The sequence below is a fragment of the Heptranchias perlo genome, chromosome 8, assembly GCF_035084215.1.
Source record: "Heptranchias perlo isolate sHepPer1 chromosome 8, sHepPer1.hap1, whole genome shotgun sequence".
Classification (NCBI taxonomy): Eukaryota; Metazoa; Chordata; class Chondrichthyes; order Hexanchiformes; family Hexanchidae; genus Heptranchias; species Heptranchias perlo.
The window spans coordinates 28,900,220-28,927,406 of NC_090332.1; the positions used below are offsets into that span (position 1 = coordinate 28,900,220).

General features: G+C 39.1%; 1 protein-coding gene across 1 annotated transcript in view; it reads left to right on the top strand.

Moving 5' to 3' along the window:
• eprs1 (glutamyl-prolyl-tRNA synthetase 1) overlaps positions 1-17,613 on the top strand; it is a 64,868-nt gene extending 47,255 nt beyond the window's left edge. Inside the window, exons 23-33 of the mRNA XM_067988880.1 lie at positions 663-872; positions 1,365-1,437; positions 2,527-2,606; positions 9,658-9,759; positions 10,628-10,783; positions 11,249-11,446; positions 12,857-13,030; positions 13,486-13,646; positions 15,572-15,650; positions 16,125-16,189; positions 17,248-17,613. Coding sequence (XP_067844981.1) covers positions 663-872; positions 1,365-1,437; positions 2,527-2,606; positions 9,658-9,759; positions 10,628-10,783; positions 11,249-11,446; positions 12,857-13,030; positions 13,486-13,646; positions 15,572-15,650; positions 16,125-16,189; positions 17,248-17,398 — 1,449 coding nt within the window. The 3' untranslated portion in view covers positions 17,399-17,613. The remainder of the gene's footprint in view (positions 1-662; positions 873-1,364; positions 1,438-2,526; positions 2,607-9,657; positions 9,760-10,627; positions 10,784-11,248; positions 11,447-12,856; positions 13,031-13,485; positions 13,647-15,571; positions 15,651-16,124; positions 16,190-17,247) is intronic.
• The last annotated feature ends 9,574 nt before the right edge of the window (positions 17,614-27,187 follow it).

Consider the following 27,187-nt stretch of genomic DNA (forward strand, 5'->3'; position numbering starts at 1 on the left):
AGTTAGATTATGGGGAGAGATTACATAAACTAGGCTTGTATTCCCTAAAATATAAAAGGTTATGGGTGATTTGATTGAGGTTTTTCGGATTTTGAAAGGGTATATGGAGAGAAACTTTTTCCGCTGGTGGGGGAGTCTAGGACAAGAGGACGTAACCATAAAATCAGAGCCAGGCCATTCAGGAAAGAAGTTAGGAAACACTTCTTCACGCAAAGAGTGGTAGAAGTGTGGTACTCCCTCCCTCAAAAAGCAGTAGATGCTAGCTCAATTAATAATTTTAAATCTGAGATTGATACATTTTTGCTGGCCATGGGAATTAAGAGATGGAGCCAAGGCAGGTACATGGAGTTAGCCATGATTTCATTGAATGGCGGAACAGGGTGGTGGGGCTTATTGGCATACTCCTGTTCCTATGAATGGAAAGTTAAGCTGTACACTGAATGGAAGAGTGAAAGAAAATATAGCAATAAAGCAAAAGGATATAAACTAGTTACATAAACTAGAAAAATGTAAAGATAATACCATTTGAGGTCCCAAGTTACTGCTGCTGCTTGCTTTTAAATTGAGCAATCCATTTGCGCTCACTTGCAACAATTGATCTAGCAAGTGCAATTTTATGAATTTGTAAAAGTTATGCAAATTGTTTTTTTTGCTGCACTTAGGTCATTACAAAATCAGAATTGATTGAATATTATGATGTCAGTGGCTGCTATATTCTCCGACCATGGTCTTATACTATCTGGGAAGCTATCAAAGAGTTCTTTGACTGTGAGATTAAGAAACTTGGCGTGGAGAACTGTTACTTCCCCATGTTTGTGTCTCAGGCAGCCCTTGAGAAGGAGAAGTCACATATAGCAGACTTTGCCCCCGAGGTAAGAACATAAATATATTTCCTTCAAAAGCCACCTGAAGTCCAATCACTTTCAGTGTTCCTTTTAAAGATATATGACTTCATAATGTATTCTGTAAAAGGTTTGGCATATTTCTGATTTTAGGAATCTGGATTGTGACTTATGTCTATGTGCAAGAATGTTTAATTTTACACTCGGACTCTAGGTCGAGAGTTGATTGAGGAAACAAAACGTGTGTATTTAAGACTCGCCCATCACACAGGCACTTGAGTCTGTTGGCTTGCCTATGTATGAGTGATACAAAATTAGGTTTTGTTGCCATTTGATCCAAAATATGATCATGTTTCCTTAATTTAATTTTAAATTTTGTGCGAAATACGATATTCTAATGTGAGTGATATTGAAATTAAGTCCAGTGATGCATATGACTGGGAAATATTAAGTTTTGATATAAACTGTCTTCTGTTTTGTTCTATGGAGGAATTAATAATTATTTTACTTTTTCAAAATAAGGTTGCTTGGGTAACTAGATCAGGAAAAACAGAGTTAGCGGAACCAATTGCTCTTCGACCAACAAGTGAAACAGGTAGGAAAGAATTTGATCAGTAATTTCTGAATGTTTATTGATTTGCTACTGATAATACATCTTGTAGCTATGAAGAAAGAAGAACTTGAATTAAAGAACACCTTAGCATACCCTCAAGACATCTCAAAAGTGCTTCGCATCCAATTATTTTTTTGAAGTGCAGCCATTGTTTTTTTAGATAAATGCAGAAGTCAGTTTGCACAAAGCAAGATCCCACAGACAGCCAATGAGTTACATGACCTTTTGATCTAATTTTGGTATTGGTTGATGGTGGAATGTTAAACTGGACACCAGGACAATTCTCTGCCCTTCTTCAAATAGTGCTACAGGATCTCTAATGTGCACCTGAGCAAGCAGACAGACGTTTCCAGACTTCACTTGAAGCACAGTATCTCCAGTAATGCAGCCGTCCCTTAGTACTGCATTGGTGTGCAGGCGTGTTTGTGCTCAAGACCTGGGAGTGTGGCTTGAATGCACAATCTCTTGACCTACAATTACAGAAATTTATAGCAAGAAACCATTCAGCTCATTGTGCCTTCTTCCGGCTCTAGAACGAGCTTTCCCTTTTTAAAAAAAAAATTTTTTTCAAATATTTATCATAGATTCTGCTTCCACTGCTGTTTCTAGTAGGACATTCCATATCCTTATAGCTGTCTAATTTTAAAAAAAATCTCCTGACCTCTCCCTTTGTTTTGACTATCTTCAATTTATGACCTCTAATTACAGGTTTGCCAATCAGTGTAAATAGTTTTTTCCTGATGTACCTTATCGAAACCCCTCATAATTTTGATAACATCTGTACGATCTCTTAATCATGTTTGCTCTGATGAAAAGAGCCCCAGTTCTTTTAATCATAACTATAGCCTCTCATTCCTGGCATCATTTTAGTGAAATAAAAACAGAAAATGCTGGAAACACTCAGCAGGTCAGGCAGCATCTGTAGAAAAAGGAAGGTAGGATTAAAGTTTCAGGTCGTTGACCGTTCGTCGGAACTGGGGGATGTTACAGATGAACAGCTTATAAGGAGGAGTTGCTTGTCTTAACGAGAAGACCTAATTCTCTCTCTTGTTTGTGTTCACTTTTTGTCAGCCATGTACCCAACCTTTGCCAAATGGGTGCAGTCACATCGTGATTTACCAATCAAACTCAATCAATGGTGCAACGTAGTGGTAGGTATTGAATGGAAATGTTTACCTGCATTAATATGTAGTTATGTTTTAGTGTTTCATTCCAATGATGAACGTATGAAGTCCCTAGTATGACCATTGGAAACTTGTAAAGTGCAGAAATAAGGACAATTGTAAACAATTTTACAACACCAAGTTATAGTCCAGCAATTTTATTTTAAATTCACAAGCTTTCGGAGATTTTCTCCTTCCTCAGGCAAATGTTTGCTAACATTTGCCTGAGGAAGGAGAAAATCTCCGAAAGCTTGTGAATTTAAAATAAAATTGCTGGACTATAACTTGGTGTTGTAAAATTGTTTACAATTGTCAACCCCAGTCCATCACCGGCATCTCCACATCAGAAATAAGGAAGCATTATAATGGAATGGAAGATCCAGGCAAAATTGTCCTGGACTGCCTTTGAGCACCTTTCAGTAACTTAACTAATTTAAATCCACCATTGGTGGGAGCCTGGGAACGGACCACCTACTCCTTGGCTGGGATGGTTCATGGTACAGAAATGGAATAGGATAAAGCTCTTGGTTTTTCATTGTTCAAGTATCCCTCATACATTGTAAGAATTTGTTTAATCTTGTTTGGTTCTGTTTTTGATTTTAACTATCATGACCACCCCCATGTGATCCCCTGCTCTTGCCCTAAACAAAGGCCTATGATCTTCACGATGGTGCAGTTCTTTTGTTCCCCATTTTGAGGTTTTCTAAGCTACCAACATTATTTGTATTTGACTTCTAGAGTCAGCCTCTGCAGTAGAGGAAGGTACAGTTTTTAGCTTTTAAGTGCTTAATTATACTTCTATTTCTCTTTTTATTTAACTCCTTGTATGCAACCTTGGCTGAAACTGACATCTCCAGCTTACAATTCCAGAACACTGGTCTTATTTAACTAATCTAGTAAATAGATCATTTTGGGCACAAGCTATGCTGGTCTCTGAGTGTTATCTGCTCGTGTCTTCAGCAGGTTTAATCTATAAAGCAATAACTATCTGAGATTCTCAGGTGATCCAGCTGTACAGCAATATGCACAGCATCTGAAACAAAATGGCAATAATTCGTAGTGAGGAGCCAGATGTAGTGGGAATAACTGAAACATGGCTACATAAAGAACAGGGCTGGCAGTTAAACATTGCAGGATATAACATATTTAGAAAGGATTGGGAAGGAAGAATGGGGATTAGGGTAGCTGTACTAATTAGAGACAGCATAATGGCAATAGAGAAAAGGGACATAACTAACATTAAGATAGAAACAGAATCCATATGGATTGAGACAAAGGATAAGAAGGAATCGATCACATTAATAGGTATATTCTACAGACCACCTAATAGTGGAAGGGAAGTGGAGGAAGAAATATATAAGCAAATCTATGAAATGAGTCAAAAAACATTGACTAATAATCATCAGAGATTTCAACTGCCACCAAATAAACTGGCAAGAGGTAGGGAGAGGGGAAAAGGGAATGGAGTTTTTACAGTTTGTACCGCATTCCTTTCTTACCCAGTATGTGAGAAGCCCAACAAGAGAGGAATCACTGCTGGATCTAGTAATGGGAAATGAATCCGAGCAGATAAGAGAAGCGAGTGCAGGAGAATATCTAGGCAATAGCGATCGTGACATAATAAGGTTTAAAATAATTGAAAAAAACATAAGTAAGACAAAAATCAAAGTAATAGATTGGGGGAAAAAAGCTAATTTTGAGGGGATGAGAATGGAATTAGGGAAGGTAAATGGGAAAAAAAATAATGTTGACAGAGATAGAACAGCAGTGGGAAATATTTAAAATGGTGATCATTAGAGTTCAGGAGAAATATATTCCTCTTTTTAAAAGAAAAGAACAAATTAGCCAATAATGAAACACCATGGATGAATAAAGAGATAAGGGTTAAATTGAAACTAAAGAAAAAGGCATACACTAAGTACATAGATAAAGGAGAGGATGATAAAAGGGAGTGCAAAGAGGTGAGGATAGAAGTCAAAAAATAATTAGGAAAGCAAAGAGGAATCACGAAATTAAATTATCAAGGAATATAAAAAGAAATAGCGAAGTATTCTACAGACAAATAAATAACAAAAGAAAAATCAGAACAGGGATTGGACCACTAAGGGAAGCAAAAGATAAACTCACCGATAATGACGGCGAAATGGCAAAAATATTGAATAGTTACTTTGCCTCCATATTTACCAGGGAGACTAACAAGGTGGGCAGAACATTAGAAGAAGAGATCGAAAAAGATATTAAAACATTTAAGATAAAAAGGGGGAAGATAATTGATAAACTAATCAAACTTAAGAGAGGATAAAACCCCTGGTCTGGATGGATTGCATCCGCACATATTAAAAGAAATTAAGGAAGAGATAGCAGAGGCACTATTACATATAAATAAAAAATTCATTAGAAAAGGGAATAGTGCAGACAGCTAATGTGATACCTATATTTAAAAACGGAGATAGAACAAGTCCGGGGAACTATAGACCTATTAGCTTAACATCGGTGGTATGAATGATGTAATAGATACCTAGAAACTGAAACTGAAAATATAATAGCATGAATTTCAAAAGAGAAAGTCATGCTTGACCAACCTTAATAGGCCAGAAATTGTGCTGAAGCCATGCAATAGAACCAGAAAGTGAATCTCATTTGCAAACCACACAAACTGAGAAACAGGAAGTGCCAGATAAGATTAGTAGATGTACTATAACATCAGATAAAGTAAAATAAAGAGAGGGTAAGATTAAAAGACTGAGATAAGAGACAATGAAAATGTTTTTAAAAAAATTAAATTTATATTTTTAATTTTTTTTAAATGTCCAAAAACTATTAAAATTGGGAGGAATGAGATTCCACGTTTGAAAATTCTGATACCCATCTCTCATACGTTTTAAACAATTCTCTGACAGCTAAAAGCTCCTTCCAGCTGAATCCTGGCTTAATTAATTATGCACGAGATTAACATGGCTGCAAGACAGGCTCCTAGCACCAGTTCAGAGCAGCCCTAACTTTTTCGGTCTATTTTAGTGGCTACTTACCGTGTTCCAGCAGCAAGTTCATGTTCCTCCATTGATTTCAATGGCAAACGATAACAAATTGGGAGGTGTAGTTCATACAAAAGAAGAATGTGACAAAATACAAGAAGACATTAATAAACTTGCAGAATGGGCATGTAATTGGCAAATGAATTTCAATATAGATAAATGTGAGGTGGTGCATTTTGGTAGGAAGAATAAGGAGGCCACGTACTGCTTGGAAAGTAGTTTAAATGGGGTAGGGGGGGCAAAGGGATCTAGGGGTACAGATACACAAATCACTAAAAGTAGTGACACAGGTTAATAAGACCATAAAAAAGGCAAACCAAGTACTGGGGTTCATTTCTAGAGGGATAAAAATTGAAAAGCAGAGAAATTATGTTAAACTTGTATTGAACCTTGGTTAGACTATACCTGGAGTACTGTGCACAGTTCTGGTCTCCATATTATAAAAAGGATATAGAGACATTGGAGAAGGTGCAAAAAAGATTCACTAAGACAATACCAGAACTGAGAGGATATACTTATCAGGATAGGCTGAACAAGTTGGGGGCTCTTTTTTTGTAGAAAAGTGAAGGCTGAGGGGGTGACCTGATAGAGGTCTTTAAGATAATGAAAGAGTTTGATAGGATAGACATAGAGTAAATGTTTCTAATTGTGGGAGAGTCATAAATATAAAATAGTCACTAATAAATCCATTAGGGAATTTAGGAGAAACTTCTTTATGCAAAGAGTGGTAAGAATGTGGAATGCGCTACCACAAGGAGCAGTTGAGGCAAATAGCATAGATGCATTTAAAGGGAAGCTAGATAAGCACAAGAGAAAATAATAGAAGGATATGCTGATGAAGAAGGGTGGGAGGAACATAAACGCCAGCATAGACCAGTTGGGCCAAATGACCTGTTTCTGTGCTGTAGACTCGATGTAATGCGATGTCTCCATCAGTCTGTTCATCAGTAATTCTGTTGTATCCATTTTTCCCCTTAGGAAGGCCTAAGTGAACGATGGAAGAGAAAATGAAGGGAGATGAGGATATTGGGGATGATGAGGATGCACTCAAGAATAGTGCTAGGTTTAGTGAGGCATTTATATGTCCAGGTGGTGCAGGGAAGAAATGTTATTCTTGATGTGGTTCCAGGAGCCCAAGTGAAACCCTATCTTCAGCTATTACACTAGGCACAGCTTGTCAGAATTCATGTTTTTTTTCATGCCCTCATCCCTCTACAGGAGTCTACCCTTGGGTTTGAATGGTAGTCTGAGGTAGACCTGGGATCAGCATACCCTTTAGATCAGGTACAAATACCAGTATCTGGTCCTTTTCCATGTTCTCCCTTCAGCCTGCAGGGTCAGTGACCTGTAGGCTTTAGATGATGTAGACTAGCCTTATTTTATGTGGCATGAGCATAGAGTAGTTCTTGGACTCACGCAGAATTTTTCCCCTAGATGGTGACGGTTTGATTTGGGTGAGGGATTGTTGTACCCTATTTTTATCCATGTCATTTCAATCAGATGAAGATTGTATATATAGAAATGCACAGTGTGTTCTATTTTTATATTCACTGAACTCAGGAAACTCCAGCAGTTATGTATGTCATACGGAAAGAAGACCTTGGTATTTCAGTAGTGAGACAGTATATAGCAAAATGGCTAATGAAATGTATTCTCCACTATACCACATAGCAGGTGGCCATCACAGAGTAAAGGGCCATTCTACTTGTTCCCCAGTTGCTATTTGGGTTTCTCTTGTGTTTCCATTGAACATATCTGTAAGGCAGCTGCATGGGATACCTCTCATGCTTGCCAGACTTTGCTGTTTAAATTCGACCAACTCGGGACAGTGTTTTCAGTGGATTAGTTTAGGTGGCGGGGGTTGAGCTACCCCAGCTACCTTCCCCTAAATTGGCACTACTTTGGTATGGCTTGGAAGATGTGTGAAGAATACTTGCATGACTAAGAAAGTGAGATTACCTACCTTGTGGAATACCTCACACACCATGATTCCTCTCTTGATGATGATGATAGGGTTTGTTGTTTTATTGTTAAAGAATTTTGAAGGAAGTTTTTTTTAGATCAGCTTTTGAACTAGAAACTAAACAATTTTGCCAATACTAGGCCTTTATATAGGCCAGGAACAGGGTGTTACATGGGCAATCCCCATGACCAAACAAAGTGTGTCCTGCGAAGCGCTTCTGGAGTCCCCCAAGGATCTGTCCTTGGCTCCTCCTATTTCTCATCTATATGCTGCCCGTTGGCGACATCATTCGAAAACACAATGTCAGGTTCCACATGTACGCTGATGACACCCAACTCTTCCTCACCACCACCTCCCTCGACTCCTCCACTGCCTCTAGTTTGTCACTGCTTGTCCGACATCCAGTACTGGATGAACAAAAATTTCCACCAACTAAATATTAGGAAGACCGAAGCCATTTTCTTCGAACCTAGCCACTAACTCCATTCTTCTCCCTGGCCACTGTCTAAGGCTGATCCAGATCAGTCGCAACCTTGGTGCCCTATTTGATCCTGAGATGAGCTTCAGACCACATATCCGCTCCATCACCAAGACTGCCTAATTCCACCTCCGTAACATCACCGTCTCCACTCCTGCCTCAGCTCATGTGCTGCTGAAGCCCCCATTCATGCCTTTGTTACCTCTAGACTTGACTATTCCAATGTTCTTCTGGCTGGCCTCCCATCTTCCACCCTCCATAAACTTGAGCTCATCTAAAACTCTGCTGTCCGTATTCTAACTCACACCAAGTCTCGTTCACCCATCACCCCTGTGTTCGCTAACCTACATTGGCTCCCGATCCGGGAATGCCTCGATTTTAAAATTCTCATCATTGTTTTTATATCCCACCATGGCCTCGCCCCTCCTCATCTCTGTAACCTCCAGCCTTACAACCATCGAGATCTCTGCACTCCTTCAATTCTTGCCTCTTGCGCATCCCCAATTTTAATCGCTCCACCATTGGCGGCCATGCTTTCAGCTGCCTAGGTCCTACGCTCTGAAATGCCTTTCCTTAAACCCTTTATTCCTCTCATCTCCTTTAAAACCCTCCTTAAAACCTACCTCTTTGACCAAGCTTTTGGTCACCTATCCTAATATCTCCTTATGTGGCTTGGTGTCAAAATTGTGTTTGATAACGCTTCTGTGAAGCGTCTTGGAACGTTTTACTACATTAAATACAAGTTGTTGTTGATTGTCATTCCTCAAAACCTGTCAAAATTTGACAAGTTCCTATGGGGAATGAAAGATGGTTACTGTCCTGTTCAATCCATAGCTGAGCTTCAAGCTCCTCTTTCTATCCACCACCAAACTTGCTTACTTCTACCTTTACGACATTGCCTGCCTCTGCTACTACCTCAGCCCCAACAATGCCGAAACCCTTGTCTATCTTTGTCATTCCTACACATCAATGACTTCAATATCTTCCTTGCTGGCCTTCCGTCCTTCACCCTTCATAAACTTGTCCAAAACTCAGCACAGGACAGTATATGGGTAACTAAATCCTGTCACCACTATCTTTGCCTACTTGCATTGGCTTCAGGTCCCCCATCACATTGAATTTCAAATCCCAATCCATAAATCCCTCCACGGCCTCTGCTGCCATATCTCTGCCACCTCGTCCAACCTTGTATCTTATCCCCCTGCATCCTTCAGTCCTCCTTGTGCATCTGCTCTCCCTTTACCCCACCATTGGTGGCAGAACCTTCAGCCTCCTTGTCCCTACTCCCTTGAACTCCATCGCTAAATCCCTCTGTCTCTGTCTCTATTTATCACTCCAGCGTTAAAACCGTCTCAAAATCCACCTTTTCGACCAAACTTTTGTTTAACTCTCCTACCTTGGCTTGGTGTCTGTTCCTCGTTTTCTTGGCTGTTTTCTACATTAAAGATACTACATAAATGCAAGTTGTAATTTCAAGCATTTTATTTTTGTTATCAATGATTAATATTGGTCATAAAGGTTATGATTGGTTGCCTAATTGTGTGTATTTTTCTTATTCCACAGCGTTGGGAATTCAAACACCCACAGCCATTTCTACGCACTCGTGAGTTCTTATGGCAGGAAGGGCATACAGCATTTGCTACTCGTGAGGAGGCCACAGAGGAGGTAAAGACATTGTAGGGGGGAGGTACAGTGTACACTTCAATTTGGGGTAGTTTTCTGCATCGTAAGAGGCCTAAACAAAATCATTTTGAATAGTCTCAGCTACATTCCTGGCAAATACGAATACACTCTAATGCTAAATTGTGACCTTTTTTTAATCACTAAATTGTTAGACTACAAGTGATTATGTAGGAAATGGTTTTACAGTGTCTCTTTAAGCACGTACTATGTAGCTTGGGTTTTTATTTTCAGTATGATTGTTTGTTTGTATTTAAGGAAAAGCAAGTTAGTTGCTACTGTATGCCACAAGGTGGAGCCATATCTCAGTTTTGGTCTGCCACTATAGGAATCCAAATGTTAACGGTTGCTAATTGCCCTTGAGACTGACAGTTAGGAACTGAATTAACTCATTAATTTGGCTCCCTTTTGTCACTGTTTGTGGCAGTTTTATTGCCTTCAATTGATCAAGAACCTATCTCTGGGGTGGAAGAATCACTTGTTAGGTGGCGGATAAAGATTACTCAGAGAGATCATGTGCATTTCTGAAACTTTTCAGTAACAGACGTCCGAGCCTTTTCCCCTAGAAGTGCAATGGTCAAACCATTACACTACAGATACCTTGGAACATGTGAAGGGTTAAAGCCAAAAGGCCACTTTGTCTTTCTTTTTAAATGCCAACTGATCGGTGTATTTCCATCATTTTGGAGTGTGTAAGTTTGGGATTTCAACAGGTAGTGCCTCCTTTTATTATGTTACATTCCCTTGGTTTTAACATCCACACAAGTGTTGCCTTATTTACAAGTATTCCTGCATTATGAACCTACATACCAGTGCTGTCTTAACATTTGCTGACTAATATCTACCCTCGTAGGTCATGCAAATTCTGGAACTATATGCACGAGTATACGAGGAATTACTTGCAGTCCCTGTAGTAAAAGGAAGAAAGACTGAAAAAGAAAAGTTTGCTGGTGGTGACTATACAACTACAGTGGAGGCCTTTATATCGGCCAGTGGAAGAGCCATCCAGGTGTGTACACACTTGAAGTTGAATATACAACCTGTGCAGCCTGAGCAACTGCAGTTCACTACTTGGCCTATAAAAGATTTCAATCTAAAGTGTATTCCAGCTTCAAAATCACTGGAATTTTATACTTAAACAACTTATATCTTGAAAATGTTGATAGCACTCTAATGGTCATGCAAAAAAAGAAATGATTTATTTAGGGTCTAACTATTTCAGACTAGTCAAATCAAATCTTATCATCAATTTCAATTTTTGCTGCATGGTAAGCTGAAAGAAGGGTGGAAAGGAGTAATTAATTCCATGCGCCATATGAAAAATATTTGGTATGTTGAGGGGGGAAGAGAGGGTGGGTTTCACAGATCTCGTTTCTCGTGCAACATTGTATTGTGGGTTTGGTCTGTAAATTTGTATGAGATAAACTTTCTACAGTATTGATATAGTAGTTAATGTGCTGTTTTTAAATTGTAGGGAGCCACTTCACACCACTTGGGACAGAATTTTTCTAAGATGTTTGAGATTGTATTTGAAGATCCAAAGAAACCCGGAGAGAAGCAGTTTGCATACCAGAACTCCTGGGGAATTACGACTCGAACTATTGGAGTTATGACCATGGTCCATGGTGATAACCAGGGTTTAGTATTACCTCCTAGAGTAGCTTGTGTGCAGGTATGTGTGCTTTAAAAAAAAATATCTGGAAGATAAGAATTTGGCATGGGCAATTTACATTATCAATGTCTGAATAGACCTTGTACAAGGATAAATGACACTGGTAAAATGGCAGTGTGTTGAAATCCATAATCTAAAATAACACTAATATATACTATAGTTTCTGTTCAGTCTAATAATCTACAAAATTATTTGGCAAGTAATAATGTCCTTGTGAAACTTGTTTATGAATTTAATCAGGATTCCAGGTTGTTGTCATTGCAAAATGGAGGTCTAAAATTATAGTACCCTTCATCAAATCAACATTCATAATAAAATACACTGTTTAAATATCATTAGTTGCATAGTTGATTTTTCCAGTGGCTATACATTCCCAGATTTAAAAAGTACAACTATAAATGGCAGGAAACAATATATGTTACATGGGCACTGGACAATAGGAAATTGGAGGAGGGGACTTTGAGTTCATTGAAAAAGTAGTTTTTCACTTATACTTTGAAACTTGCTGTTCCTATAAGTGTGTGAGGGGGGGGGGTTCAATTTCACATTCAGAAATTAATCGCTTCTGACCTATGTCATGAACCTGCTGTGGGAAAACTATGTAAAAAGATTGCTAGATAACAAACCATCGGGGTTTCCAATCTGTGTAGCAGATCGCCCATGGTATTGCTCATGGTAAATTGGATGATCCAGTATTTATAAAGAAAAAAAACTGATCACGTAACGCTCAGTGTATTCTGTTGCACAGAGAGAGAGCTATGTTCCTTTAAGGCTAGTGTGAGTTCACTCAAAGGTTAATTGCTTTTCAGGCAAATGATAAGGCTAAAGATCAGAACCTGGCTTTGTTTGTGAGAAGGTTAATTAAGAGGTTGCTGGTCGGTGTTGATGCCTCAGTATCTTAAACTCTCAGCGCTAAAGTGGTACAGCGTTCAGCGCTATCTGACTGATATGTATTCAGTGATATTCAACTGGGTGTGGCTGAATTTCTTAGACTTCTCTTACTTGTGCTAAATAATGTGGGAAATACAGTGCAGTCATTCCATGCTAGTGCATTTAAAAGTGCACAGCTTCATCTTAACAGAACATTCCGTATTATGATAGTCCTGTTTTTATAAAGCTGCAATTTCAATGGCTGATGTCATGAGGATGAATGAGAATCAACCCATTAAACAGAATGGTCCACTGAGAGCCAGAGAGCTACATACCTATAAAGATAATTGATTCAGATTGTAAAGAATTTTGCATCTAATTGTGTTATACCTGATCTGGAGATGCTTGATGCTGACACCATAGATGAGAAATTGTTTCATTTTCCAGTGCTAGCATCTTTTACCTTGTAAGCACAGAATTTACAAAAATAAAAATTAAAGAGCACTTGTCTATTTTGTTTAATGATTGCTCATTTTACAGATTATAATAATACCATGTGGGATCACAAATAGTCTCTCAGAAGAAGACAAAGACTCTTTAATAAAGAAATGCAGTCAGTATCTTGACCGGCTGACTAATGTTGGAATCCGTGCTCGGGCTGACTTGAGGGATAACTACTCACCTGGCTGGAAGTTTAACCACTGGGAGTTGAAAGTAAGTGGATAACTTATATTTGTATTGAAATGCATGAACCCTCTTTGATTAGTTTTGTTGGCACTACACTGTTTGATTTGAGGCAAATTACTACACTGTGCCCACAATGCAGATTGTGAAGCATGTAAGTAGTAGACTTTTACACTATATAAAGTCAAGATGGAAATGTGTTGAATTTATCAACAAACCCAGTAAATACAATGATGCTTAAAAGCTTAAGGGAAAAGGTTTGTCTGGTGCTCGTCTAACAAACTCAACTCTGACATATAGTATTATGGGTATCCTTTATTTTTAGTTAGCACTCTCTGAACCTTTCACTCACTTTATTAAAGATTTGTGAGCAACTATTGCAGCACATCATCCAACTTCAATGCATTATACTATAGTAAATATTAAATTTTATTATTTTCAATGAGGAAATGGAGCTAAGATTTTCTAATTTATTCCAATTTTAGGGTGTACCCATCAGGCTGGAGGTTGGACCACGGGACATGAAAAATCATCAGTTTGTTGCTGTCAGACGAGACACTGCCAGCAAACTTACAATTCCTGAGGATGCTGCTGAGACAAAACTGAAGAATTTATTGGAGGAAATCCAGACCAATCTTTATAACAGGTAGAAATTATCAAAGTATACATTATCTTTTAGGTTTCACAGTATATGTGTATTTGAACTAAATATTGTTCTATCTGCATGGATATGTTGCCCAACTGCGACATCCATGGACTCCCTCTGGAGATGAACATCTAAGGCAACAGGCCCTTCTCTCGAAAGTACGACAAGAGAAGAGCACACTACATGACTGATTCAACCGCCTCCCTGAGCAAGGTGATCAGTGATGGCAAAATCAATGAGTCATTCTCCCAAACCCCACAAGGGCTTAATTTAGGAACGGGAGTAGGCCATTCAGCCCATCAAGCCTGTACTAGTCTAGACATTCTTTTTAATTCTAGTTCCCTGTCTTTTCTCCATACCCATTAATAACTTTACTTTCCAGGTAACTCCCTTTTAATCACTTCAGTTGTTTTTGCCGCCATTGCTTTCTTGCAACCTTTTGTATAAAGAAGTTTCTTATGGGTTTGCTTTTAACTGCTGATTTTTAAGATTATGTCCCAATGTTGTGGATTTCTCTACTAGAGGGAAGAGTCGTTCCCTATCTGCTGACATAAACATCACAGGTCACTTCTTAACCACCTTCATCTCCAGTAACATATTATCACATTTACTGTAAGATGGCAAACTCCCTTAAAGCGAATATCCCATAGTGTCTTGTGTTTGGATAATAGCTTGTTCACTAATATATAGCAGCTGAAGTACAGTAAACTAATGAGGAAGGTAATACACCATTTTAATACTGGGAATCATAAGTTGGGGGCTGGAATACAAAGGGGTGGAAGTTATGCTGCAGTTGTATAAAGCATCTGGAATACTGTGTTCAGTTCTGGGCATTGCACCTCAGGAAGGATTATTGGCCTTGGAGGGGGTACAATGCAGATTCACTAGAAGGATACCGGGACTAAAAGGGTTAAATAATGAGGACAGGTTGCATAGACTAGGCTTGTATTCCCTCGAGCATAGAAGATTAAGGGGTGATATCATTGTTTAAGATGATTAAAGGATTTGGTAGGGTAGAGAGAGAAACTATTTCCTCTGATGGGGGAGTCCAGAACAAGGGGGCATAACCTTAAAATTAGAGCTAGGCCATTCAGAGGTGTTGTCAGGAAGCACTTGCTCACACAAGGGGTAGTGGAAATCTGGACATCCCCCCAAAAAGCTGTTGAGACTAGGTCAGTTGAAAATTTCAAAACTGACATTGATACAGTTTTTTTATTAGGTAAACGTATTAAGGGATCTGAAACCAAAGCGAGTAAATGGAGTTTAAGATGCATATCAGCCATGATCTAATTGAATGGCGGAACAGGCTCGAGTGGCTGAATGGCCTATTCCTATTCCTATGCAAGTTAACTTATGAATATAATTATAATATCCTGGATTATTCCTTTTTAGTTTATCAAAGTCACAAGTCTTCATAGTTTAGCAGAGGAATTCAGTGTGTATAATTGTTAGCTCAGTTCCTCAGTGAACAACATTTTATCAAAATAGTCTTTTATGATATTTACTAGGTAAAATAACACTAGTATAATGTTTCCAAGTAGGGCAAGTACATAATGTATATTGCTTTTAATCATAAATACTATCATTTTCTTTTTACTGCCACTTCAAGATTTAAAATTAATATAAGAATAGATGAACTTTACCAATAACATCTTTTCCTAGTTTACAGTGCATATTTTAATACCCTAGTACAGTAAAAGTTCAACTATTCTTCCCCTTTTTGCTTACCCAGAAAAGGATATTAGCCATTAGTTGCACTGTCTATTCAACTAATTGTTTTGCGCTATTAACAGTGCACCGACTTTCTTGTCAGTGACGAAGTTGGTGCAATAGGGAGACTCATTCATTTCCATTCAGCTATTATGTTCTGTGATAGAGATTGTAATACTTTCTGACTTTTGCTTTTATTCCTCTTTTACAATAAGGGCTGCTCGGGATCTAATGGAGCATATGGTTTTAGCTGACACAATGGAACAATTTCAGCAGGAGTTAGATTCAGGAAAGGTATGACCTCACTTAATTGCCTTCTACTTTTGCTGATTTTAAGATATTCACGTGGGATATTTAGCACAACTGGTTAGCACCTATGGGGCTTGGGTTTGAATCCAGGTTAAGACTAAAGGCATGAAAGTTCCCCCCCCCCCAGGATATAAGGGTCTCACATTAAATATTTGGTGCGTTTCAACCCAGTCCTCTAGGATGTGGACCTGTTGCATAAAAGTAGTACAAATGCACACTAAATTAGTAATCTCTGGTCAATGTGTGGCTGGCATGGGAAATCGGGGGAGGGAAAAACATGCACTAGTAGTGACTAAGGGCCTTTTGTTCACAGAGAACTTTACACTGCATTTGGCCTGTACTTAATAAAAGTTACCAAAGTGGAGTAGTGTTCTGTTCTCCAGCATCACATCTCTCACCTCGAGTACAACTGCTGATTTATAGGGTTGGAAGTTTATATAGTTGTCTCATTCATTTCAGATTGTGCAGATTCCTTTTTGTTGCAATATAGAATGTGAAGACTGGATCAAGAAAACAACAACAAGGTAATAGCAAATGTCAATCTTGTGTTCTTAATCCTGTATCCATTGCTGCTGTCTGATGTAGAATTTGATCCATATCCGAAGGTTCTGCAGAGTAAAAGTCATGAAAAAAATGACCTAGAATTAATTCTTGAATACATTTTTTAAAGCATGGGCTTATATTTTAACTTCTATTTGAATGTTAGCTTAAACATGAGGTGATATTAGTAAAATACTGTTCAAACAATATTCAAAACTTATCCATCTGTTTTGGCTTCTGATGAGTTCATATGTTGGAAATCTGTTCTTCTATTTTGAGTCTAGTTGTCTGTAGCTAGTCCTATTGATTGCATTTTTGCCATTTAGCTTCTTGATCGTAGTACTTTTTGACAAGGTGTCAGGTGTGGCTCAGTGGTAGCACTCCCGCCTTGGAGTCAGAAGGTTGTGGGTTGTAGCCCTGCTCTAGAGACTTGAGCACGTAATCTAGGTTGGCATTTCAGTACAGTACTGTGGGAGTGCTGCACTGTCAGAGGTGCTGTCTTTCAGGTGAGACTTTAAACTGAGACTCCATCTACCCACTTTGGTAGACGTAAAAGATCCCATGGCACTATTGGAAGAAGAGCAGGCAAGTTCTCCAGGTGTCCTCATTAATATTTATCCCTCAATCAACGTCACTTAAAAAAAGATTATCTGGTCATTATCTCATTGCTGTTTGTGATATATTGCTGTGTACAAATTGGCTGCCGCATTTCCCTATATTACAACAGTGACTACACTTCAAAAAGTACTTCATTAGCTGTAAAGTGCTTTGGGACGTCCTGAGGATGTGAAAGGTGCTATACAAATCCTTTTTTTTTGCTTTTGTGGATCCATAAAATTCCCTTTTGCAATTTTTTTTGTAAGTGATGTATATAGTGATCATCTTGATTTTTGGATGACAAAAGGGGAATTTGCTGGATTCATCCAAGGATATATGTCTAAATTCTGTCTCACCACCATCTCATTTTTGAGGAAGGAGAGTTAATTTTGAGGTATTTTTTAGTATTTCATTTGTTCTCATAGATTAAATTTTTGTTCTGCAGGGATCAGGATATTGAGCCTGGTGAACCATCCATGGGAGCCAAGAGTCTCTGTATCCCTTTCAAGCCTCTTCGTGAGTTACAGTCTGGAGCCATGTGCATCAGTGGCAAAGAGCCTGCCCTACAATATGTACTTTTTGGCCGCAGTTACTAGTGAAGATACAAAGTCTGCAAAAATCATGTCTTTGACTATAAATGTTTTTATAGGACTAATCAATGACAATTGCTTTCATCTTTTTGTGTATTTTTATCCAATTATAATAAATAAACCATATGAATAACAAAGACAAAACCCCTAGGGCTACTGACTGTCAAAAAATACATGTTACAGATACCCTACTTAATAGTAATAAACCTTTAATGAATAAATTTCTCTGTTTGTGTGTGTATGTTTGCTTTAAACAGTGTAATGGATTGGTAGCAAAATCCAAGGTTTGGAGAAACTGGAGAGGGGGTAAATGTTACTTGTATATAAAAAAAATAGTTTGGGAAACTTTCCAAGATCTTTATTATGATTCAAAAATAATTTTTAAAAATCCAGAAAAATAAATTTCTATAACAAAAACATTAGTTGCCCATAATTTGATTGCTTCTACATTCTTACAAAGTCAAACTATTACCTGACACTTACATTTAAAATTTTAAAAATGTTATGACTGTGACCTAGCTACTGGTATTTGTTATTTTCCTTGTCCTCGGCACTGGATTTGTTGGCACTAACCAACATAATTTCCGTGACTTTGGGTGAGGTGTTGTAAGTTGACTCTGATAATAGTCATAAATGAAAGTGGCCTCACCCCATACTCTTCAGAAATGAAAGAATGGAGAAGTATTGACCAAAGGATTCCCTTCTCTGCTCTGGAACTGCTGTGAGCCATAATTTACAGCATTGACTTTAGCCATCAAGAATCTGCCCTATTACGTGGCTAGCTTTCCTAAACACAAAGTAGCTTTCCCTCCCAGTGGCAGTAGCAGTCCAATTAGGGTCTCCTTGCAGAACCATAACCCCAGCAACACAAGAAGTCTGGTCAGCTAAAAGACCTATTTACTAGTGGGCATAGGGGGTGATATGCATGCAAACATTCTGAGAACCCTGCTCTGGTTATGGATTTCAAACTAGTGCAGAATAGTGAAAAATGGGATCCGAAACCCTCAACGCAGTCTGATCTTTTGGAAAAATAGCAACTCATGCATACAGATTACAAATTTTAAATTGTATTTTACACACTTGTGTTTTTTTGAGCCATCTTTTGCTGATGTTTTAGATTCTGCCAATTGTAACGTATCAGCTACCAATGAATCATTAATGATGGGTCAAGTATAGTGGTATCCATCCCTGGCTATGATCTCTTTTGGTGGGAATTGCCCTATATTCCAAGTATGGGTTGGTAACCTTCCACAAGTAAGAACCTGTTAAATTCTTTGGAGAAAGTTATTCCTTAATGGCAACAGCTCATGTTCACTTATTTTTGTCAGAATGGGGTAAAATTCAATCCATATTAAATTGATATCCTGATTTTTTTTTTATTAATTACCTTGAGGTCGAAATTAAATTTCATAAAATTTTATCTTCCAACTTATACCTGTAGTTATCTAACTCGGCAAGTTAAATAGGAGAACGAAATGTACACAGTTCATTGAAACAACCTAGATGGGCCAAATGGCCTTTTCTCATATTTCTTTACATTTTAAAATAAATGTTACAAAAAGATAAATAAGGAGAAAGCTAAATCATAGAACCATAGAATGGTTTACCGCACAAGAGGTGGTCATTCGGCCCATTGAGCCCGTGCCAGCTCTTTGTAAGAGCAATCCCGTTAGTCCCATTCCCCTGCTTTTTCCCCAAAGCCCTGCATATTTTTTCCCTTCAAGTAATAATCCAATTCCTTTTTGAAAGCCACAATTGAATCTGCTTCCACCACCCTTTCAGCCAGCGCATTCCAGATCATAACTACTTGCTGCTTTAAAAAAATTTTCCTCATGTCGCCTTTGGTTCTTTTGCCAATCACCTTAAATTTGTGTCCTCTGGTTCTTGACCTTTCCGCCAATGGGAACAGTTTCTTTTTATTTACTGATCTAAACCCTTCATGATTTTGAAGATATCTACCAAATCTCCTCTTAACCTTCTCTACTCTGAAGGAGAACGACCCCAGCTTCTCCAGTCTATTCACGTAACTGAAGTCCCTCATTCTTGGAACCATTCCAATAAATCTCTTCTGCATCCTCTCTAAGGACTTCACATCCTTCCTAAATGCGGTGCCCAGAATTGGACACAATACTCCAGTTGTGGCTGAACCAGTGTTTTATAAAGATTCAAGATAACTTCCTTGCTTTTGTACTCTACACCTCTATTTATAAAGCCCAGCATCCTGTATGCTTTTTTAACCGCTTTCCCAACCTGTCCTGCCACCTTCAAAGATTTGTGCACATATACCCTCAACCTGTTCCTGCACCCCCTTTAGAATTGCACCATTTAGTTTATATTGCCTCTCCTCATTCTTCTTGCCAAAATGTATGACTTTGCACTTCTCTGCGTTAAATTTCATCTGCCATGTGTCCGCCCATTCCACCAGCCTATTTATGTCCTCTTGAGTCTATTACTATCCTCCTCACTGTTTACTACACTTCCAAGTTTTGTCATTGCAAATTTTGCGCTGTACACCCAAGACCAAGTCATTAATATATATCAAAAAAAGCAGTGGATCTAGTACAAACCCCTGGGGAACACCACTGTATACCTTTCTCCAGTCCAAGAAACAACCTTTCACCATTACATTCTGTTTCCTGTCACTTAGCCAATTTCATGTCCATGTTGCCACTGCCCCATTTATTCCATGGGCTTCAATTTTGCTGACAGGAACTTAAAGTAATTAATATCAGTAGAGAAAAAAGTACTGGAGAAACTAATGGGACTAAAAGCCGATAAATCCCCTTGACCTAATGGCCTACATCCTAGGGTTCTAAAAGAGGTGGCTGCAGAGATAGTGGATGCATTGGTTATGATCTTCCAAAAGTTCCTAGATTCTAGAACAGTCCCAGCAGATTGTAAGATAGCAAATGTAACCCTGCTATTCAAAAAAGGGAGAGGGAAAACAGGGAACTACAGACCAGTTAGACTGGCAGCAGTCGTCAGGAAAATGCTGGCATCCATTATTAACAAAGTGGTAACAGGGCACTTAGAAAATCATATGATTAGGCAAAGTCAACATGGTTTTATGAAAAGGAAATCGTGTTTGACAAATCTGTTAGTTTTTTGAGGATATAACTAGCAGGGTAGGTAAAGGGGAACCAGTGGATGTAGTATATTTGGATTTTCAAAAGGCATTCGATAAGGTGCTACATAGAAGGCTGTTAAGCAAGGTAAGGGCTCATGGGGTTGGGTGTAATATATTAGTATGGATAGAGGATTGGTTAACAGACAGAAAACAAGGGATAAACGGGTCATTTTTAGGTTGGCAGGCTGTAACTAGTGGAGTGCCGCAAGGATCAGTGCTGGGGCCTCAGCTATTTACAATCTATATTAGTGACTTAGATGAAGGTAGTCCCTTGGTAACATAGCCAAGTTTGCTGGCGATACAAAGCTAGGTGGGAAAGTAAGCTGCAAGGAGGACAGAGTCTGCAGAGATGTAGACAGGTTAGGTGAGTGGGCAAGAAGATGGCAAATAGAGTATAATGTGGCGAAATGTGAGGTTATTCACTTTGGTAGGAAGAATAGAAAAACAGAACATTTTTAAAATGGTGAGAAACTTAAATGTTGGTGTTCAGAGAGACTTGGGTGTCCTCGTACAAGAAACACAAAAAGTTAGCATGCAGGTACAGCAGGCAATTTGGAAAGCAAATGGCATGTCGTCCGTTATTGCAAAGGAGTTGGAGTACAAGAGTAGGGAAGTCTTACTGCAGTTATACAGGTCTTTAGTGAAACCTCACCTGGAGTACTGAGTACAGTTTTGGTCTTATCTAAGGAAGGATATACTTGCCTTAGAGGCGATGCAACGAAGGTTCACTAGATTAATTCCTGGGATGAGAGGGTTGTCCTATGAAGAGAGGTTGAGTAGAATGGGCCTATACTCTCTGGAGTTTAGAAGAATGAGAGGTGATCTCATTGACACATATAAGCTTATGAGGGGGCTTGATAGGGTAGATGCTGAGAGTCTAGAACTAGGGGGCATAGTCGCAGGATAAGGGGTCGGACATTCAAGACTGTGATGAGGAGGAACTTCTTCATGCAGAGGGTTGTGAATCTTTGGAATTCTCTACCCCAGAGGGCTGTGGATGCTGAGTCACTGAATATATTCAAGGCTGAGATGGATAGATTTTTGGACTCAAGGGGAATCAAGGGAAATGGGGATCGGGCGGGAAAGTGGAGTTGAGGTTGAAGATCAGCCAAGATCTTATTGAATGTTGGAGCAGGCTCGGGCCTGTGTGGTCTACTCCTGCTCCTATTTCTTGTTCTTATATGCTCTAAGATTTGCCTTTCTCCCTGCCGTACCGGTTTAAATCATTTCCCAATACTTCATTTACCCTCCCTGCAAGGGAATTGATACTGATGTGGTTTAGCTGAAAACCATGCCTTCTGGGATTGCAGCATGTCTGTAACAAAAGAAAAAGACACACGATAGGGTCAGTTTTGTGAGGCCTCACGCTGCCAGTGGTGTCTCGAGCACAGCCAGTATGTCAAAATCATGGATGCACTGCCCATGATTTTCCATCGAAAATCAATGAATATAAAATTGTGGGCAGCATGCTTTGATTTTTCAATATGTGCCTGCTGTATATAAAACCTTATTGGCAGTGTAAGGCCTTGCAAAGTTTACCTTCGTAATGCAACAGACATAGTTAGGCATGCTGCTGTTGCCATGCCGACAGTACAGCTTCCCAGCTAGTGACCTCCATGATAGAGTCTTTGAAGAGGGGGAGAGGTTTGGTCTATTGATTCTTTCCATACATCTGTTAGAGCCCTTTTTTTCCATAAGGTGGTAAAATGCATTGATGCCACAGTACAATCTTACAGCCTTATGCAGTTTACCTGAATGTAAAGTACCTTGCCTACAGAAGGATTTTTGAGAGCTGACTGTGTACACAGTAATTGTCAGCTGTATGCACAAATAATTATAAGACAGTTTACAATCCTTTGCAAGTGCACCATTCTAGGATCTCCTTTTATTATCCTGCTGTATTAGCTCTTAAACATATTTATTACTTCTGTTTGTGTTACATTTTTAGCAGGTTTCTTGATTAAATCAGATATTAAGATATTAAAGCAACTGTGTCTGTTTCTAAACTCCATTGGTTTTGACCCTACATTGGCGTCCTCTGTGATGGCTTCCCATTCCTGCTTCATCCTCTGGGCATTGGTGACTTGTCTCTGCTCCATAAAGAGCACTTTTTCAGTTCCTCACACCATTTACTATGATTTGCAAATCGTGATCCATGAATCATGCTTTATGCTTCCATTTATTGCCTCTGTTTCTAACAGACATTTCTATAATGGCCCTTTGTACAATATTTATAATGGGTAACTGGCTGTCTTGCTAGCTCAGTAGCATTCTTCTAGATGTTTTCTGATTGGCTACTCAGTTGTGGATTTTTGTGCATCATAATGTAAACTTCCAGAAAGTGCACAGAGTAAAATTGGGCATTTCTGTGAAAGCGTAAAATATGAGTAAAAATTTTAACACTGCTCTCAGAATTATTTTACTCCTTTAGAGAGGCCGAAAGAATAGTTAGCTTGGGAATTGAAAATGTCACTAGGGTGCAATTCGGTCACTTTGTTGGAATACAATAGAACAGTGTTGTCCATTAGAAACTGCTGACTAGCCACAGGTGTGGCTATTGCAATATCATTTTAGTCACATGCACTAAGTTTGGTAGAAAACGCCTTACACACAATACAGGTAAATGTACTTCGTGTGTATAATTACTTAACAATCATCTACCACCATTCAGTGTGAAACTTTGCAGTCTTTCTCTTTCACCAAAGTTTAGAATTCTGTAATGAATTTATCAGACACAGCTCATCTTAGTGCAGCTTCTATGTTTTTGTCCACTAGTTCCGAGCAGTACTTTGACTTCATCAGAGTTATTGCTGAGAATGTTGACTTGCACAATGAGACGCGCCAGTCCCTGACCCAACCCTGCTCTCCATCCAGAACACGATTGGATGCTGCTTGCCCTCTACCATGATGTGCCCTGTTGGAGCTGCTGTTATTGGGCTTGCTTTCTTCTGCTGGCCTGGACAGGTTATTCCGATTGGTCAAGCTGACCACAATCACAGCCCCCCTCTACATATATTGCTGGTGTTTCCATGGTGTTGAAGTCTGGCTTTTTCACCTGTGTTACACCACTTTAGCAGATAACCAATAAGCTGTAATCAACGAAATAAAGCACACACAACAGTCAAGAAACACTTGCATACTCTGCTTTTTGTCTTATCATTTTACCAATAAGTGTACAAAAAGATTAATGTACTCATGCATCCGCTGTGTGAATATGAGTATTGAGATCACATGCCCAACGATGCTGTCTATTATTCACTTTTAATTACTAATCAAAAATGCAATTAGGCATATCTGGATTCCCAATTAGTCACATGTGACTAGTGACCACTGGACAACCCTGCAATAGAAACAGCTTTATTTTGTATCTAACCCATTGTATACCCAACTTGGGAGTGCTTGATGCTGACACAGGATGCTCAAAATAGGAAGATGTTCTATTTTCCAGTGTCAACTGTGACAAAATGAGGAGATTTCTCATACATTTCTTAAATAGCTAGAGATTAATTTGAAACTATTTTTCCTTATCCAATTTCAAAATGGAACACTGGATATGAGTAATTTATGGAACTAGACCAGATTGATTGATCTGTAAATTAGTCAGGATACTGGAACTTTGTTCCAGATGCTAATACATGGCCAAGGCATTAGCAGACTTGCAAGACCGAGTGGATGTGTGAGCACCTGATTATTACTGTGCTGTGCAGTATCCCCATCATTGTATCATTGACCAGGGATGATTGACATTTTCTTCCCCAGGGGCCTCTGGACTGAAATAAATACTGAAGAATTTTCTCATGTAGTTAGTTCTGACTGGAGATTTGGCAGATGAAGTATAATGTGGGAAAATGTGAACTTGTCCACTTTGGCAGGAGGAATAGAAAAGCAGTATATTATTCCAATAGAGAGAGATTGCAGAACTCTGAGGTACATGAATCACAAAAAGTTAGTATGCAGGTACAGCAAGTGATTAGGACGGCAAATGGAATGTTGTCATTTATTTCAAGGGGAATGGAATATAAAAGCAGAGATGTTTTGCTACAGTTGTACAGGGCATTGGTGAGACCACAACTAGAATAGTGTGTGCAGTTTTGGTCTTATTTAAGGACATAATTGCTTTAGAGGCAGTTCAGAGAAGGTTCACTCGACTTATGCCTGGGATAAGGGGGTTATCTTGTGAGGAAAGGTTGGACAGGTTGGGCCTGTGTACACTGGAGTTTAGAAGAATGAGAGGTGATCTTATTGAAACAAATAAGATCCTGAGGGGACTAGAAGGGGTAGATGCTGAGAGGATGTTTCCCCTTGCGGGAGAGACTAGAACTAGGGGCCATAGTTTAAAAATAATGGGTCTCCCATTTAAGATGGAGATGAGGAGAAATGTTTTCTCTCTTCTGCTCCACAGGAGGTTTCTGTCCTCCCTGAGCTTGCCTTAGGACACCTGCGTTACAGTGTGACAGGTGTACCGCCCCAGTCAAACTCCCCACCTCTCAGAGGGTCGTGAGTCTGTGGAACTCCCTTCCCCAGGGAGCAGTGGAGGCAGTGTCATTGAATATTTTTAAGGCTGAGTTAGACAGATTCTTGATTAACAAGGGAGTCAAAGGTTATAGTAGGTAGACGGGAAAGTAGGGTTCAGGTCACAATCAGATCAGCCATGATCTTATCAAATAACAGAGCAGCCTACTCCTGCTTTTAATTCGTATGTTCATATGTATGTTCGTATGAGATCTCCATGCTTGAACTGAGATTTGCATTAATCACCTACAACATTGTATTGTGAAAGGCTATTTCATCTAAGAGTACCATGTAAGAAATATGTTCTAAAAAGGGTATTTTAATTCCTTGCAGACTGATTCTGCTTAATTATTTTAAGTATTGTACTCTCAGAGTCTTACTGCTTCAATGTATTATTCAACCTATAAATAAATGTTAGTTTTTGGCTTTTCATGCATTGGCCTGATAGCACAATATTATTCACTTTTCAAGAGTCAGTACAATGTGGTGGGCATCTCACGCAATCTCCAGTGGGTTTTACTCCAATTAGGTGTTATTTGTTAATCCTGGGCATGTTATTCCATTCACAGCATCTATAAGTGCGCAGGTTTTAAGATAAGAAATAGGAGCAGGAGTGGTCCATAAGCTCCACCATTCATTAAGATCATGGCTGATCTTTGGCCTCAACTCCACTTTCCTGCCCGATCCCCATATCCCTTGATTCCCCTAGAGTCCAAAAATCTATCTATCTCAGCCTTGAATATACTCAATGATTCAGCATTCACAGCCCTCTGGAGTAGAGAATTCCAAAGATTCACAACCCTCTGCGTGAAGAAATTCCTCCTAATCTCAGTCTACCCTATCAAGCCCCCTCAGAATATTACATGTTTCATTGAGATCACCTCTCATTATTCTAAACTCCAGAGGGTTTAGGCCCAATCTACTCAATTTCTCCTCAGAGGACAACCCTCTCATCCCCAGGAATCGATCCAGTGAACCTTCGTTGCACTGCCTCCAATGCAAGTATATCCTTCCTTAGATAAGGAGACCAAAACTATGCACAGTACTCCAGATGTGGTCTCACCAAAGCCCTGTACAATTGTAGCAAGACTTCCTTACTCTTCACTCCAACCCCCTTGCAATAAAGGCCAACATCATATTTGCCTTCCTAATTGCTTGTTGTATCTTGTATCTGCATGCTAACTTTTTGTGTTTCTTGTATGAGGACACCCACATCTCTCCGAAAACCAACATTTAATAGTTGCTCAGCATTTAAAAAATATTCTGCTTTTCTATTCTTCCTACTAAAGTGAATAACCTCACATTTCCCCACATTATACTCCATCTGCCACCTTCTTGCCCACTCACTTAATCTGTCTATATCCCTTTGCAGACTCTTTGTGTCCTCCTCGCAGCTTACTTTCCCATCTACCTTTGTATCGACAGCAAACTTGGATATGTTACACTCGATCCCTTCATTTAAGTTATTAATATAGATTGTAAATAGCTGAGGCCTCAGCACTGATCCTTGCGGCACCCCGCTAGTTACAGCCTGCCAACCTGAAAATGACACGTTAATCTCTACTCTCTTTTCTGTCCGTTATCCAATCCTCTATTCATGCTAATATATTACCGCCAACCCCATGAGCCCTTATGTTGCGTAGCAACCTATCATGTGGCACCTTATGGAATGCCTTTTGGAAATCCAAATATAATACATCCACTGGTTCCCCTTTATCTACTCGGCTCGTTACATCCTCAAAGAACTCTAACAAATTTGTTAAACACGATTTCCCTTTCATAAGACCATGCTGCCTAATCTTATGATGATTCTCTAAGTGACCTGTTACTACTTCCTTAATAATGGTTTCTAGCATTTTCCAGAAGACTGATGTCAGGCTAACTGGCCTGTAATTCTCTCTCTCTCTTGAATAGCAGCATTACATTTGCTACCTTGCAATCCACTGGGGCAGTTCTAGAATCGGTCTTGGTTCAATTTTGGTTGTTAGATGACTTGGTTTTCTTGAAGAAAGTCTTTTTGCCAAAAAAAAGTTTTAGGAGAAAACTGAAATTGCCAAATACAAAAAAAAATCACCAAAAGATTGTTTTAACAAAAGAGCATTAAAGCCTTGAGTAACGTTGTTTGAGGTAGATTGCCCCATACTCCACGTACGACA